Source organism: Salvelinus sp. IW2-2015, linkage group LG4q.1:29 (assembly GCF_002910315.2).
Source record: "Salvelinus sp. IW2-2015 linkage group LG4q.1:29, ASM291031v2, whole genome shotgun sequence".
NCBI classification, from domain to species: Eukaryota; Metazoa; Chordata; class Actinopteri; order Salmoniformes; family Salmonidae; genus Salvelinus; species Salvelinus sp. IW2-2015.
In genome coordinates, this window is record NC_036842.1 from 82,407,487 (window position 1) to 82,425,409 (window position 17,923).

General features: G+C 42.0%; 1 protein-coding gene across 2 annotated transcripts in view; it reads left to right on the forward strand.

The window, feature by feature from the left end:
• Nucleotides 1-17,923, forward strand: part of LOC111962635 (engulfment and cell motility protein 3) — a 28,868-nt gene that overhangs the window by 3,924 nt on the left and 7,021 nt on the right. The window contains exons 5-10 of one of the 2 annotated variants that reach the window (XM_070443192.1): nt 25-146; nt 355-477; nt 659-763; nt 945-1,053; nt 2,998-3,134; nt 13,000-13,163. In XM_070443192.1, coding sequence (XP_070299293.1) covers nt 25-146; nt 355-477; nt 659-763; nt 945-1,053; nt 2,998-3,134; nt 13,000-13,163 — 760 coding nt within the window. Of the gene's footprint in view, nt 1-24; nt 147-354; nt 478-658; nt 764-944; nt 1,054-2,997; nt 3,135-9,616; nt 10,066-12,999; nt 13,164-17,923 lie in introns of those variants that run through there. The other variant, XM_070443191.1, reaches the window with a different exon arrangement.

Here is a 17,923-nt window from a genome sequence, read left to right on the forward strand (position 1 = left end):
TCATGGTTTGTTGTGACCCACAGAACATTATCCATAGTTCTGCCTCCGTGGGGGATGAGATGGCACACTACCTGTATGTCCTTCAGTCTGTCACTCTGAACCACCTGGAGCCTCGCATGAGGATGCCCCTGGACTCCTACAACCAGGTGAGATAGATGACCTCCCTGACTTCTGACCCCTCCCACACCTGGAAACCACTGCCTCTTCGCGCCCCAGGAGAGAGTACTGACTAGTGCTTACTAAGTATCCTTGAAATCCACTTAGTCATACAGTACCATACTCCCTTATATTGGACCATTGTGTCTCTCTACTGTTATCTTTCCATCCTTCCCCTTCCTCCCTCTCCTCCCACAGGACCAGAGGGAGATTCTACACGGCCTGCGGCAGGCAGCCTTCGAGACGGAGAGTGAGAACAGCTTGAGTCATGAGCGACGGCGCTCTCTCTGTGCCAAGGAGTTCAAGAAGCTGGGCTTCTCTGTGAGTCTACTCCATGGGATTCTACTTACCACCACCTCAATCAGTCACTCTCATTCGGCCTCTGTGTGTCCTACATATACATATTAATAAACTTCTCTGAGTCTTACTCTTGTCTATCCAAACCATTGTCTCCCTCCATACAGAGTTTGTTTTATTCCTGTTCTGTCTTCTCTCTCTAAAGAACAACAGTAACCCAGGTCAGGACCTGCTGCGGGCCCCTCCTGGCCTGCTGGCTCTGGACACTATGGCCTACTTCGCCTCCCGCTACCCCGATGCCTACAGCAGGGTGAGCAGAGGGAGGGGAAAGGGAAGATAGGGTAGGAACAGAGGGCGGGAGGGAGGGAGTTAAAGGGACAATCATGTGTCTTTGTTAGGGAGAGGGTTAAGTATTTGTCATCCTCTGACTAATTATTTCTCTCGTTTTATTTCTCTCTCTGTCTCTCTCTGTCTCTGTCTCTTTCTCTCAGTTTGTTCTAGAAAACAGCAGTAGGGAGGATAAGCACGAGTGTCCATTCGCCCGTAGCAGCATCCAGCTGACTCTCATCTTGTGTGAGATCCTACGCATCGGAGAGCCCCGTAAGTCAACCTGAGCTCATACATGTAGGCCTACATGTATTTAAGACAGGTTAAGCCAGGTCTTGCTTTTTTCCCACTGATGTCAGGCATGTTTCCTCTACTTATGACTTTCAGCTGTTAGTGTCTACATGCTGGTGTGAGTTCACACAGTATGGATACATCTGTGTATGGGTGCATTGGGTCTGTACTGGAAACATACAGTACCAGTCATGAATTTGGACACACCTACTCATTCAAGGGTTTTTCTTTATTTGTACTATTTTCTACATTGAAGAATACTAGTGACGACATCAAAACTATGAAATAACGCATATGGAATGATGTAGTAACCAAAAAAGTGTTAAACAAATCTAAATATATTTTGTATTTTATATTCTTCAAAGTAGCCACCATTTGCCTTGATGACAGCTTTGCACACTCTTGGCATTCTCTCAACCATATTCACCTGGAATGCTTTTCCAACAGTCTTGAAGGAGTTCCCACATATGCTGAGCACTTGTTGGCTGCTTTTCCTTCACTCTGCGGTCCAACTCATCCCAAAACATCTCAATTGAGTTGAGGTCGGGGCATTGTGGAGCCAGGTCATCTGATGCGGCACTCCATCACTCTCGTTCTTGGTCAACTAGCCCTTACACAGTCTGGAGGTGTGTTGGGTCACTGTTTGTTAAGTTTGCCTTGAATTCCAAATAAATCACTGACAGTGTCACCAGCAAAGCAACATCACACCTACTCCTCCAATGCTTCACAGTGGGAACCACCTACTCTGCGACTCACAAAGACACGGCGGTTCGAATCAAAAATCTCAAATTCGGACTCATCAGACCAAAGGACAGATTTCCAGCGGTCTAATGTGGGCTCCCGAGTGTCGCAGTGGTCTAAGACACTGCATCTCACCTGTTGTACCTGGTTCAAATCCAGGCTGCATCATATCCGGCTGTGATTGGGAGCCCAATTGGGCGGAGTAGGCCCTCATTGTAATTAAGAATTTGTTTTTAACTGACTTGCCTAGTTAAATAAAGGTTTAAAAAAAATCCATTGCTCGTGTTTCTTGGCTGAAGCAAGTCTCTTCTTCTTATTGTTGTCCTTTAGTAGTGTTTTTTTTGCAGCAATTCGACCATGAAGGCCTGATTCACACAGTCTCCTTTGAACAGTTGATGTGGAGATGTGTCTGTTACTTGAACTCTGTGAAGCATTTATTTGGGCTGTAATTTCTGAGGCTGATAACTGTAATGAACTTATCCTCTGCAGCAGAGGTAACTCTGGGTCTTCCTTTCCTGTGGCGGTCCTCATGAGAGCCAGTTTCATCATAGCACTTGATGGTTTTTGCGACTGCACTTTCATTGATTATTTGAGCAGTTCTTGCGATAATATGTACTTGGTCTTTTACCAAATAGGGGTATCTTCTGTATACCACCCCTAGCTTGTCACAACTGACTGGCTCAAATGTATTAAGAAGGAAATAAATTACACTTTTTAACTTTTAACAAGGCACACCTGTTAATTGAAATGCATTCCAGGTGACGACCTCATGAAGCTGGTTGAGAGAATGCCAAGAGTGTGCAAAGCTTTCATCAAGGCAAAGGGTGGCTACTTTGAAAAATATCAAATATTTTTTTATTTGTTTAACACTTTTCTGGTTACTACATGATTCCATATGTGTTATTTCATAGTTTTGATGTCTTCACTATTATTCTACAATGTAGAAAATAGTAAAAATAAAGAAAACCCCTTATGTATATGTATATGTGTACAGTATACAGTATGTCTTATACTACTGTATAAGAATATACTGAAGCTATGTGTAGCCCTATAAATGTATGCTGATACAGGGTTGTGTTCAGTAGGGTTTGCAACGGAAAACATTTAAAAACATTTTGCAACAAAAAAATAAAATGAACGTTTCTTAAAGGTCTCATATTGTTCCTCTCGCTCTCTCTCCCCTAGCCTCAGAGACTGGTTCAAACTACCACCCCATCTTCTTCTCTCAGGACCGGCTGCTAGAGGAGCTTTTCTGCGTCTGCATCCAGCTGATCAACAAGACCTGGAAGGAGATGAGAGCCACGCAGGAGGACTTTGACAAGGTAACACAGCCTGTGTTACCCATCATACACATGTCTGTGTCTCACAGTAACTTTTTTTTCCCACTCTTTCCCCATATCTAACTTTCATCTATGAGTACAAGCAACCGCTTCTTGTTATAGGCAAGCAGGCAGTTTTAGGCAAGCAAGCAGCAATCATGTCCTAGCAAGTTACACTGTAACGTCTGACGTCTCACAAACTTAATTTGTTTGGCAAAGCAGTAATCTAATTTAGAAAATCTAACTTCAAAGCAGTCCATGGCATCCGGAGTAAACACAGTCTATTTGACTGCATACGCTACACTGAAAACAATAACAAGCGCTCTGTGTCCTGTGAGCCACCATAAGGCACTACAGTATCCAAGAACAGTATACAGGACAGTGACAGGCAACCCGCTGGGGTATATTAGTCAGGCGGAATTGTTAGAACGGGACATTGATTAGTCAAAGTCTAGATGGTAGACACGGATGTAGAGCTATAGCCTTTGAAGCGTTTTTATTTCCCGATAACCATCCCTAGGTGATGGCCATCTCCTTTCTAATACTAACTGCACTGGGCTCCCTCAGACAACAACAAAACAACCTCACAACAGGGCCATGTTTAACAAAGGAGTCATTCCATGTCATTTGAGCAAGCCATGACACCCACCATCTCAGATTGTTCTTAAATTGTTTCTGTTTTTAGAAACAGGTAAGATTGTCATTCCTGAAATATTATTTTGTTGAAATTTTATTTGATATATGAGAAATTAAGCTAATTGATTGCACTCAAATGGGCCATTTTAATTTATAGGATTCAGATCATATTCAATAAATATACTACCCAACGTCTGACATTTCCTAGCCAAAGATTAAGTGTAAAAGAAGGCCAAACTGATTTGCTTTCATAGAGGACTAGCTTGAATTAAGAGGATGACCACTAAATGTATTTTCATAATGAGCCAAATCTATTGTTTTTTTACCCAAAGTATAGCATGAACTGTGGCATCTAGTGGTCAAAACCTGATACTTTCACACTACTTTATGGTAAATAATGCAAGTGACTTCAATGACTAATTTCTCTGAAAAGTTCAATTTTATTTTTTTTAATTACCTGGATTTCTGCATAAATTGGTCATGAAATTTGATCTGATCTTCATCTAAGTCACAACAATAGACAAACACAGTCTGCTTAAACTAATAACACACAAACAATTATGCATTTTCATGTCTTTATTGAACACACCATGTAAACTTTCACAGTGCAGGGTGGGAAAAGTATGTGTACCCTTGGATTTAATAACTGGTTGACCCTCCTTTGGCAGCAATAACCTCAAACAAATGTTTTCTGTAGTTGCGGATCAGTCCTGCACAACAGTCAGGAGGAGTTTTGGACCATTCCTCTTTACAAAACGGTTTCAGTTCAGCAATATTCTTGGGATGTCTGGTGTGAACCGCTCTCTTGAGGTCATGCCACAGTATCTCAATCGGGCTGAGGTCAGGACTCTGACTGGGCCACTACAGAAGGCATATTTTCTTCTGTTGAAGCCATTCTGTTGTTGATTTACTTCTGTGTTTTGGGTCATTGTCCTGTTGCATCACCCAACTTCTGTTGAGCTTCAATTGGCGGACAGATAGCCTTACATTCTCCCTCAAAATGTCTTGATAAACTTGGGAATTCATTTTTCTATTGATGATAGTAAGCTGTCCAGGCCCTGAGGCAGCAAAACAGCCCCAAACCATGATGCTCCCTCCACCATACATTACAGTTGGGATGAGGTTTTGATGCTGTTGTGCTGTGGATTTTTTTCTGCACACATAGTGTTGTGTGTTCCTTCCAAACAACTCAACTTTAGTTTAATCTGTCCACAGAATATTTTGGAACATACAGGTGCTCTTTTGCAAACTTCAGACGTGCAGTGTTTTTTTTGGACAACAGTGGCTTCTTCTGTGGTGTCCTTCCTGAACACCATTCTTGTTTAGTGTTTTATGTATCGTAGACTCGTCAACAGAGATGTTAGCATGTTCTAGAGATTTCTGTAAGTCTTTAGCTGACACTCTAGGATTCTTCTTAACCTCAGTGAGCATTCTGCTCTGAGCTCTTGCAGTCATCTTTTTTTTGTGTTAATTAATATAAACATATATTTTTTAATTATTTTGGATTTTTACATTTGTAAAAAAAGATATATATAATTTACCCCTCCACCACTCCCCCTCTTCAGAGGACAAATATTGTAGTTTTTTTTTACTGCTTTTTTGCTACATATACATACATTTTACATTTACATTTTACATACACATTTTACATACATGGTACTTTTATATATAACAACAATACATTACCAAACAAACTCTTTAATCCCAACCCTCAGCCACTCTCAGTCCATCCCACCTATCACCATAGACCGCCCTTGTTTGGTTTCCATGTGCCATATATTTTTCAATTGTGCTCTGATGTTTTACAAAATGTTTGAATCTTTCTAATCGTATATTATCCACAGATTGTGAGCTAAAGATGAAAACCTTTCCTACGAGTATTATTATATTATTTATTGATTGGCTATGGCTTTCCAGTTTGCCCATCACTGCTATTTGTAAGGTTCATTTTAAGTGCATGTTGTGATTTTTTTTTAACCATTCCTGAACCTGTGAACAGAAACAAGCTACATAGGGGCAATACCAGAATAAGTGATCTATTGATTCTGTCTCTTTGCAACAAAATCTACAGAGCTGAGATTGTTGTATGCCCCATACATACAGTCGTGGCCAAAAGTTTTGAGAACGACACAAATATACATTTTTACAAAGTCTGCTGCCTCAGTTTGTATGATGGCAATTTGAATATACTCCAGAATGTTATGAAGAGTGATCAGATGAATTGCAATTAATTGCAAATTACCTCTTTGCCATGCAAATGAATTGAATCCCCCCAAAAACATTTCCACTGCATTTCTGCAGAAGGCTTCAGGGCGCCCAAGAAAGTTCAGCAAGCGCCAGGACCGTCTCCTAAAGTTGATTCAGCTGCGGGATCGGGGCACCACCAGTACAGAGCTTGCTCAGGAATGGCAGCAGGCAGGTGTGAGTGCATGTGCACGCACAGTGAGGCAAAGACTTTTGGAGGATGGCCTGGATGTCAAGAAGGGCAGCAAAGGAGTCACTTCTCCAAGAAAAACATCAGGGACAGACTGTTATTCTGCAAAAGGTACAGGGATTGGACTGCTGAGGACTGGGGTAAAGTCATTTTCTCTGATGAATCCCCTTTCTGATTGTTTGGGGCATCCTTGAAAAAAGCTTGTCCGGAGAAGACAAGGTGAGCGCTAACATCAGTCCTGTGTTATGCCAACAGTATATGTGACATAACTCCTCCATTTCTATTCATAATATCATTAATAAATATAACACAATTTTTAAACATTTTTTTCATAAAGAATGCTTTTTTATTTATCAATATCTTTGAGTTCAACCATAACATTTGTTGAAGTATTATCTTTTCTGGATGATAAAACTGGAATTGTAACCAGCTTTGTATGGCTTGTTTAAGAAAGGGTGATACTTTAAACAAAATTTCATTTTCAATTCATCAGAAATGAGAAGTAGTAATCTGTATGAAGGCAAAAAAGCAATTTTTGAACAATGGGTGAGCTTTTCTTAATAATCTACTGGAGAATCATTTTGGGTTTAAGTATAACTTATGTATGAGTGAAGCTTTTAGTGAGAGGTTTAAAGCTTTAATATTTAATCATTTTAGCCCCCCAAACTCATATTCATTATATAAATAGGCACGTTTAATTTTGTCTGCTTTAGCATTCCAAATAAAATTGTATCTTTTTTCCCCCATTTTATGGGTAAACTACAAGGTAGTGTAAACACTGTATTTTTTTAACGATCCAATAGGTAATATAATTTGTCATAATTAGGTTTTAATCCAGAGAGGCTAGAAAAGTGATCAAGATCTTCAATGAGACTGTGCAGGGATCCAGATTGCAGACTTAAGAAAAAACTAGAGTCATCAGATGCATACAGTGACACTTTTGTTTCTATCCCCTGGATTTCTAACCCCTTGATGTTCTTGTTGGATCTAATTTTAATAGCTAACATTTCAATGGCCATAATAAATAGAAATGGAGACAACGAACAGCCTTGTTTTACTCCTCTTAAAAGCTCAATACTTTCTGAGAAGTAACCATTGTTTACTATTTTACATCTGGGGTTGCTGTACATAACTATAACCCATTGTATAAGAGATTCACCAAAATTAAATTATTCCATGCATTTATATATCAATTCTAATCATACTTTATCAAACGCCTTTTCAAAATTTGCTATGAAGACCAAACCTGGTATCTTCAATGTTAAATTGCTTCAAGTAATTGTCGTATATTATCTCCAATATATTGTCCAGTTAAAAAACCTGTCTGATCAGGATGAACAATATCTGGTGTTATCTTTTTTATTCTATAAGCTATGCATTTCGCCAGGACTTTCGCATCACAACATTGAAGTTTTAGAGACCTCCAGTTTTTTAAATGGACTGGATCACTATACTTACCACCTGGGTCCTGTTTTAGTAGTAATGAAATCAGACCTTTTTTAACCTTTATTTAAACCAGGCCAGTTGAGAACAAGTTGTCATTTACAACTGTGACCTGGCCAAGATAAAGCAAAGCAGTGCGACAAAAAACAACAACACAGAGTTACACATAAACAAACGTATAGTCAATAACACAATAGAGAAAAAAAAATAGAAAAATCTATGTACAGTGTGTGCAAATGTAGAAGAGTAGGGAGGTAGGCAATAATCAATCACATTTCAATCAAATTAATTTGTAAAGCCCTTCTTACATCAGCTGATGTCACAAAGTGCTGTACAGAATTAAATAGGCCATAGAGGCGAAATAATTACAATTTAGCATTAACACTGGAGTGATAGATGTGCAGATGATGATAAGCAAGTAGAGATACTGAGGTGCAAAAGAGCAAGAGGGTAAGTAATAATATGGGGATGAGGTAGTTGGGTGTGCTATTTACAGATTGGCTGTGTACAGGTACAGTGATCGTTAAGCTGCTCTGACAGCTGATGCTTAAAGTTAGAGAGGGATATATACGACTCCAGCGATTTTTGCAATTCATTCCAGTCATTGGCCGCAAAGAACTGGAAGGAAAGGCGGCCAAAGTAGGAGTTGGCTTTGGGGATGACCAGTGAAATATACCTTCTGGAGCGCTTGCTACGGGTTAGTGTTGCTATGGTGACCAGTGAGCTGAGATAAGGCGGGGCTTTACCTAGCAAAGACTTATAGATGACCTGGAGCCAGTGGGTTTGGTGACGAATATGTAGTGAGGGCTAGCCAACAAGAGCCTACAGGTCGCAGTGGTGGGTAGTATATGGGGCTTTGGTGAACGGATGGCATTGTGATAGACTGCATCCAATTTATTGAGTAGGGTATTGGAGGCTATTTTGTAAATGACATCGCCGAAGTCGAGGATCGGTAGTATAGTCAGTTTTACGAGGGTATGTTTGGCAGCATGAGTGAAGGAGGCTTTGTTGCGAAATAGGAAGCCAATTCTAGATTTAACTTTGGATTGGAGATGTTTGATGTGAGTCTGGATGGAGAGTTTACATTCTAACCAGACACCTAGGTATTTGTAGTTGTCCACATATTCTAAGTCAGAACTGTCCAGAGTAGTGATGTTGGACGGGCGGGCAGGTGCAGGCAGCGATGTGGGGGGTACATGGGTGGCGTTTGACAATTTTGGGGGATTCCTCATGTCTTACTCATTCGTACGAAGAAGTTTGGTACACATTGGATGTTGGATACTATATTTTGGTCATARGTCCCTAACCTTGTGTCATTGTGTTGCACAGCTTGTGCCCACAACTCCCTTCCACAGTCCCGTGGGGCAGGGACAATGGGGCATTAGAAGCACAAAGAGAATCCCGCTCCATAGCAGAATCAGAGCAAGGGAGAAAGGCCCCACACAATCGCTTTGTCCATCAGCAGTAATTACACAAGAGAAAAACCTCTGGATGCCAACAATGGAGAGATGGACAGTGGTCAGCCATGTTAGAGAGACAGAGAGAGCGGGGATACAAAACTAAGGCATCTTCCTATGTTGCTTGTGTTATTCTTCTCTCCGCTTTAGATTAGTTCACCCTTTAGTCAGATACTTGTTAGGTCTGATGAGAAATATTAAGGGAATGTATGCAGACTACTGGTGCTGAACGAATGTGTTGTTTACTGCTTGAAGAGTGACTGGTATCTGTCCCGTCCATGCTTGTCTCACAGGAGCAAATTCAACACCTCAGTTAGACTGTCAACAAGCCATACTGGGAGTCTATATTTGGCTTTTCTACCATGTCCCTCAGACTCTCCTCTCATCCTCTACCGCTCTGTTGCAGTCTCGCTGTTTCTCTTCTCATTCAATCACAAACCCTGTCTCTCCATCTCATTCTCTCTCTCCCCCTTCCCTCCAATAAACCCCTAACTGTGCTGTCGATTTCAGGCGTTAATCGCTCCAGGCAACACGCTGCTGCCAGCTRGGGCCCTCCAACTAGCGCTGTGTGTATGTGTATGTGACGACGCCCCCACCACACACACTCACACACACACTTTTCCTGCGCACACACACACACTGCTGGGTTGTAAGGGAACAGAGACAGCTGCTCCTCACTATGGCTGAGGTAACAGTCTCCTGTACTGGGGTTCTCTTTCTATTGGCTAAACCAGAAGAGTGACGGCAGGGGAGAGAGGCAGCGGACGGGAGTGTTTGTGACTATGTGTTTACAAAATAACCTTAGCTCTGGACTATGATGCCATAAAGGTGCTACTCTCTCTTATTCCCCCCTCGGCTGTCCTCTCCTCCATTTCTCTCCTCTCATATCTCCCTTTCTCTCTCTCTTGACTGTGGAACTAACATTGTTGGCCTCTGGGTTGTACTTGAAGGACACACTATGGAGGTGAGATACTGTATTTTTGTTCATTTATCATTTGTAGGTGGTATGTACACAGAATGTGAATAATGTTGTTACACAGGGTGGAACTTGGGGGAATTTAAGCAAGGTGTCAATTATAGCTTTGTTTTGTTCAAGTATTTATCAGAATATATAATGACTGTCTGAATTTCCGTGACACTTTTAGTGCCAATGTCCTTGGATGTGTTGTTATAAAGATATTTTTATGCCTACATTGATTAATTAAGTAATATGGCCTGAGGAGGTGTGATATATGGCCAATATACCACGGCTAAGGACTGTTCATTCGCACGACCCAATGTGGAGTGCCTGGACACAGCCCTTAGAACCCCCGAGGTGCCTTATTGCTATTATAAACTGGTTTCCAACGTAATTAGAGCAGTAAAAATAAATGTTTTGTCATACCCATGGTATACGGTCTCATATACCACAGCTGTCAGCCAATCAGCATTCAGGGCTCAAACCACCCAGTTTATAATACATATTATATTACATGGCTATTACATATTAGTACAATTTGGGGCTTTTGTTTTAGAATTGTGTGATAACTATACCATAAAGTGCTGTGTATGTAATGTACAGTAGTTGCTGTGTTGTAGTGTAGCCTTGTCCAATTCTGTGTTTAACACAGGATATTTGTTTAATGGTCACTGGTTGTAAAGTTATATTGTTTTTAGTAATATGTATTTTGTTACAGGTGTTGCGTTCTATTTCCTTTCATTTCTGTTATTGAGGCTTGATTATTTTGGATTTAACATCAGCACGACAGGCATTGGGATGAATTGGTCCAATAGACTTGGTGCTGACAAATACAACTATGTGCCTCATGAGTACTGTATGCACAGCAGATAGATGATGAGTGCCCCATTGCTATACACTGTTTGCACCTTGCTTCTTACTCCATAGATACTGGGGTCTCTATGGATACTCTGTAATTTAGAGCCTGTCATCCTTCATGGGTCATGGTTATTGTGCCCTCCACATATCTGTACACATTATTTCATAAAAGGGCTCCATACTGTGGTGCTGTGGAGCTTTTGAGAGGGCAGGTTACCATGACGCACAGAAAAATGACATTCCCATGGCGACGGCTGCTTGGGGTCAAGAGCAGTGTTGAGACACATTCCAAGTAGGGACGCGCTGAGAGGAAGAGAGATGAATATAAAGGGAGAGAGACAGAGGAGGGGAGGAAAGAGGGAGATTGAATTAAGTTGTGTTGGGTTTGGTGTGTTCTCATAGATTTCTGTAATGACATTTTAAACTGTGGCCACAATGGTAGAAAGAAACATAGATTTTCCTCTCTCACATACAGACACACCCTTGTACAGACACACACCAGCGGCGGTCGGTGCCATTTAAGATGATGGAGGACGATCATTTTTTTTATGAGCATTGTCTTATTTCTATTAAAGCATATTGGATGAATGTCATTCATATTCCATTCACCCAGATCAATGTGACATTGATAGGTTTAGGCATGTTCCCTATACCCATCATGATGTTGCTACAACCTAGCCTATGAATGAAAGTTTACAACGTAGGTGCACCGGTTGAGAGAAAAATTTGAGTAATCAAGGTGATAGACAGTGACACATTCAATACTGCATTGCACACTCTTGCCTGGATCTAGTTGTTTTAGGCCCTAGAGTGTAATCATTAGTCCAACAGTGGCAAACTACAGTTTCTATTGGACAAATTCAAGTATGTTTATCCCTGTTTCGTTCCGTTTAAGAAACGTTTTTCAACAGAATCGGGGGAAGAATACACCCATGATCACACGCAAACACAGTTCACTTTCATAGCAGCCACGTACAAACAGCATGTACACTTTGCTCATTGTATATTCCTTCTCGCACCTACGTGCTCTCCTCCTCTCACCTTTTCCCTTCACTGTGGACTTCAGTGTACAACACATCCTATGTCTGTGACCAGGCTAAAAAAGCTTTCCAAGCCAAACCTTCATATCACAACCGCTAACCGCTACACACAGCCTACATCGTTTTCACCAAATGAGCTAATGTCATAGTCAACGTAGCTACTAGAACTAACTCCTTAGTAAACTCGCTACAATCATGCAGTACAGTGTACGGTCGGCAAGCAGTTTAGCAGTTACACCGGCAGGCCCCGGTGGCAATACATTAATACAATCAAAAGCTTACCTTGACTTGGAAAAGTTCCAATGTTGGATAACCATAGCCAGCTAGGTAACATAGCATCCCTCTCTGTTTGTGCTGGGTGTTTGAATAGGCTAAACTAGCTAGCTGCATTCACTAGATAAGTAAGTGAAAGTGAAAAAATATAATACAACAAGATATAGCTAGCTCTCTCTCTCTCGCTTCACTTTCTTTTTTGAATAAAAGTATTTGTTCAAAACTAGGCTAGCTAGCTGTAGCTTATGCTTTAGGGACTAGATTCATTCTCTGATCATTTGATTTGTTGGACAACATGTCAGTCCTCCAGAAGCTGTCATAATTACTGTGTAAGTCTATGGAAGGTGGTGAGAACCATGAGCCTCCTAGATTTTGTATTGAAGTCAATGTACCCAGAGGAGGACGGAAACTAGCTGTCCTCCGGCTACCCCATGGTGCTACCATACAGAGTGCTGTTAAGGATACTGTTGACCTTCGCTGTAAAACAGTGTGTTTTAATCAATTATTTGGTGACGTGAATTGATTTAGCATAGTTTTATCTAAAAGGTGTGTAAAGCCTTGTGTAAGCATCACTGTGTCCAGCTCTCTCTCAACTCATACCCACATTCACTCAAATTGCTAGCTACTGAAATATATTCAAATATGATATACAGTACTGCATACTTTTGAATAGTGTAACCCACCAGAGAAACCATTTCTACAGCCATAACATAGCTGGTATGTTTTTCCATTTAAATAATCAATGTTGACTGTCTCTGTACGTCTTTAGGTAATGCAGGTTGTGCGTGAGCAGATCACTAGGACTCTGTCCAGTAAGCCCACGTCTCTGGAGCTGTTTAAGAACAAGGTGAATGCTCTGAACTACAGTGAGATCCTCAAACTACGCCAGACAGAGCGGCTGCACCAAGAGGAGACCCTCGCCCCGCCTGTATTGTGAGTCCTTTAACTGTTTGGGCAGAATTTTTTTTCTCTCTCTCTCTCTCTCTCTCTCTCACTCTCACTCTCACTCWCWCTCACTCACTCACTCACTCACTCACTCACTCACTCACTCACTCACTCACTCACTCACTCACTCACTCACTCACTCACTCAAAACCCCTTGTCAGCCTGTACTTCCCCCAAAGGCCTCTAGAGGGCAGCGATCAGCCCCCGTAGTGTGTGAATGTGTGTATACTTCAGCGTGTATCAAAATCAAATCAAATGAAATTGTATTTGTCACATGCACCAAATACAACAGGTGTAGACCTTACAGTGAAAAGCTTACTTACAAGCCTTTAACCAACAATGCTTTAGATCGTTAGAGAAAAATAACTGATAACTTAAAAATAGATATGTAAAAATGTAACAAATAATTAAACAGCAGCAGTAAAATAACAATAGCGAGGCTATATACAAGGGGTACCGGTACAGAGTCAATGTGCGGGGGCACCGGTTAGTTGAGATAAATGAGGTAATATGTACATGTAGGTAGAGTTATTAAAGTGACTATGCATAGATAAGAAACAGAGAGTAGCAGCAGCGTAAAGGGGTGTGGCAATGATTAGATGTTCAGGAGTCTTATGGCTTGGAGGTAGAAGCTGTTAAGAAGCCTTTCGGACCTAGACTTGGCGCTCCGGTACTGCTTGCCGTGTGTTAGCAGAGAGAACAGTCTATGACTAGGGTTGTCTTTGACAATTTTTAGGGCATTCCTCTGACACCGCCTGGTATAGAGGTCCTGGATGGCAGGAAGCTTGGCCCCAGTGATGTACTGTGCCGTACGCACTACCCTCTGTAGTGCCTTGCGGTCAGAGGCCGAGCAGTTGCCATACCAGGCAGTGATGCAACCAGTGAGGATGCTCTCGATGGTGCAGCTATAGAACCTTTTGAGGATCTGAGGACCCATGCCACATCTTTTCAGGCTCCAGAGGGGAAATAGGCTTTGTTGTGCCCTCTTCACGACTGTCTTAGTGGGTTTGGACCATGATAGTTTGTTGGTGATGTGGACACCAAGGAACTCTCAACCTGCTCCACTACAGCCCTGTCGATAAGAATGGGGGTGTGCTCAGTCCTCCTTTTCCTGTAGTCCACAATCATCTCCTTTGTCTTGATCACATTGAGGGAGAGGTTGTTGTCCTGGCACCACACGACCAGCTCTCTGACTTCCACCATACAGGCCAGGGGTGTACAATTAGAATTAAAAGAGGCCCAGTGACTAACATTTTCTCCCACCAAAGGTCTAAACCATTAAAATGTCTAACGTGCGCTATGATTTGGGGACATATGTAGTTCTTCTATATGCATAGCTAATAAACAAAGTACTACATTTCAATAACATTTCAACAATATTTATTGCACATTTTCAATGCAGACACATTAAATATGAGGTAAAATAAATATGCAGCCTAATCATAAATAAAAGTAGGCCTATCACAAATGTTCTCATTTCAAATTAACAAGACTGCATCTTCACGAAAAAATAACAAAAGTGCCTGTTTCTGAAAAAAGTGCTTTGATTTTTGATCAAATAAGGAACCACAGGTTTAATATGTATCTTTCCTACTCTCTCCCACTTCACTTCTCCATATCTCTTCTTTAGTGAGAGAAATGGGCTTTTGCTTGTCCTGACAGTAATTTGAACCTTGGCTGGAATGGAGTCAGTGCCATTCTCATGCACATATGTTGGTGCTCATTGGTGAGTCTAGAATGGTACTTATTTTTTATGAGGTTCATAGTGGAGAAAGAAGACTCACAACTGTATGTGGAGCCAAACATGGTCAAGGTGTGTAGTGATACTTTGGTTAGACCAGGGAAAACAGTCTCAGACACAGTCTGCAGCCAGAAAGTGTCATGATCAGTTAGTTGAAAGTGCTCTCTTAGTGCAACATTTGCTTGCAGATCAATCAGTTCCATCTGTAGAGATCCAGCATGTGCCCACTTGAAGGTCTTTGTCACCTCCTTTAAAAATCGCCTGACATCTATGATGAGGAATTGATTCTCAATTAGAAGGAGCTGCTGTCCAAGGCTGAAGATGTCAAAGCGATTTCTGAAGTTTCCAATCAGCTTATCTATGAAGTCAACATGAGGAGAAACATCTCTCTCACCCTGAATCAGTTCCTGCACTTTTGAGAAGTGTGCACAGTCTCCTTGAAGATCTTCCTTGAACACTTCCATTTTCCTCTGGAAGGACCAGACAGATGTCATCAAATCACAAACTGAATTGTTCTTGCCCTGTAGTTTCACGTTGAGCTCATTAAGGTGTGATGTGATGTCTACCAAAAAAGCACCAATATCCATTTTGCTCTTGTCTTGCAAAAATAGTGAAAACTATGTTGCCTTCTGACTCTTGAGCTGTACTAGGAAAGCTGTTATTTCCTTTCGAATGGACGTTCCAACACCCTGCCTTTACTGAGCCATCTTACATTGTTGTGCAGCAGTAGGTCATTTGCATTTGCCTCAACTTCTTTCAGGAATTCTCTCAGCAGGCGATGTTGATGACATGAGGATGCCCTGAGGAAGTTGAGGAGTTTCATCATTGTATTCATCACTTCAGCATACTCTTCTGACAGATTGGCGCACAGGACAGACTGATGAATGGAGTGGTAAGCTGTGAGATCAGGGTTGTCCTCTTTCAGCCGTGCCACAGCTCCTCTCTCTCTTCCTGTCATTGCAGGGGCCCCGTCTGAGGTGATAGAGACCACTTGTTTTAGATCTATCCCCCTCTTTCTCAGCATCTCCTTTATGGCCATGTATATGTCCTTTCCTCTTGTATGTGTGTTGAGTAGTGTAGTACCTAACAGGTCTTCACAGAATTCCTTCTTCTCTGTGTGGTAAAATATAACATACACTAGAAGCTGGGCATTATTAGATTATTATTATTATTATTAGATTCATCAACAGCTAATGCTCTGCATGGTGCACTCCGAATAGCTTCATCAAGCTGTGTTAATACATCCTCTGTTAGTATTTCACTCTTTCTTGCTGTTGTTGTACGTGGCATTGGGATTTGCTTGATCTTTTCACACAGCTCGTCTTTTTGTTTACCATCAAGTAAAGTTTCAGCAACAGCATTCATGCACTCCATCACCACTCCCCCGTCAGTAAAATGGCTTTTGGTGTTGACCCAAAATCCAAGCAATTTTTTGTGAACATTCGTTTGCACGTTGTTGGGCAGTGAATGCATGGAAGAGGACTCTGGTGGACCGATCATACTGGGCTTTGAGTTCATTTATTTTGCGTGCCCTCACCTCAGACTGCTGTGGATATGTTATCTCAAAAGATCTGTGATTTGTCTCGTAGTGGCGCTTCACTTTGACACGTTTTATTAGAGCCACGGTCTCTGAACATATCAGGCAGAGTGATTTGACACTCGCTGTGGGAAGGGTAAATGCATATTTGTCTGTCCACTCCTCTTTGAAAGCTACATTTTCTGTATCGACTTTCCTGACTATTGAGCACGCCATTCTATAATTTCTCCATTCGCTTCTGCTTTTGCTTCTCTCGCTGTCTCTCTCTCTGACAACATCAGTCTCCTAACATGCATTGTAAACGTTCACTTTGATTGGCTGAGTTTCGTGAAGTGATTTAAATAACACACGTGATTGGACAACACACAGTAGTATGAGGCGCTGTCTGGGACCTTCCCAGCTGCGCTGAGCCAGCGCAGTATGTTAACATTGAAAAAAAGGGTTGCTTCATCAGTATTTAATTTAACAATTATTTATGAGAAATGTGTCGAGTTCCAGATAGAACCTTCACTCGGTCCGGACCGAGGTCCGCCAATTGTGCACCTCTGCTATAAGCTGTCTCATCGTTGTCGGTGATCAGGCCTACCACTGTTGTGTCATCGGCAAGCTTGATGATGGTGTTGGAGTCGTGCCTGGCCATGTAGTCAATAGTGAACAGGGAGTACAGGAGGGGACTGAGCACGCACCCCTGAGGGGCCACCTGGTTGAGGATCAGCGTGGCAGATGTGTTGTTACCTACCCTTACCACCAGGGGTGCGGCCCGTCAGGAATCCAGGATCCAGTTGCAGAGGGAGGTGTATAGTCTCAGGGCCCTTAGCTTAGTGATGAGCTTTGAGGGCATTATGGTGTTGAACGCTGAGCTGTAGTCAATGAATAGCATTCTCACGTAGGTGTTCCTGTTGTCCAGGTGGGAAAGGGCAGTGTTGAGTGCAATAAAGATTGCATCATTTGTGGATCTGTTGGGGCGGTACGCAAATTGGAGTGGGTCTAGAGTTTCTGAGATAATGGTGTTGATGTGAGCCATGACCAGCCTTTCAAAGCACTTCATGGTTACAGACGTGAGTGCTACGGGTCGGTAGTCATTTAGGCAGGTTACCTTAGTGTTCTTGGGCACAGGGACTATCGTGGTCTGCTTGAAACATGTTGGTATTACAGACTCAGTCAGGGACAGGTTGAAAATGTCAGTGAAGACACTTGCCAGTTGGTCCGCGCATGCTCGGAGTACACGTCCTGGTAATCCGTCTGGCCCTGCGGCCTTCTGAATGTTGACCTGTTTAAAGGGCTTACTCACATCGGCTACGAAGAGCGTGATCACACAGTTGTCCGGAACAGCTGGTGCTCTCATGCATGTTTCAGTGTTACTTGCCTCGAAGCGGGCATAGAAGTAATTTAGCTCATCTGGTAGGCCTGTGTCACTGGGCAGCTCTCGGCTGTGCTTCCCTTTGTAGTCTGTAATAGTTTGCAAGCCCT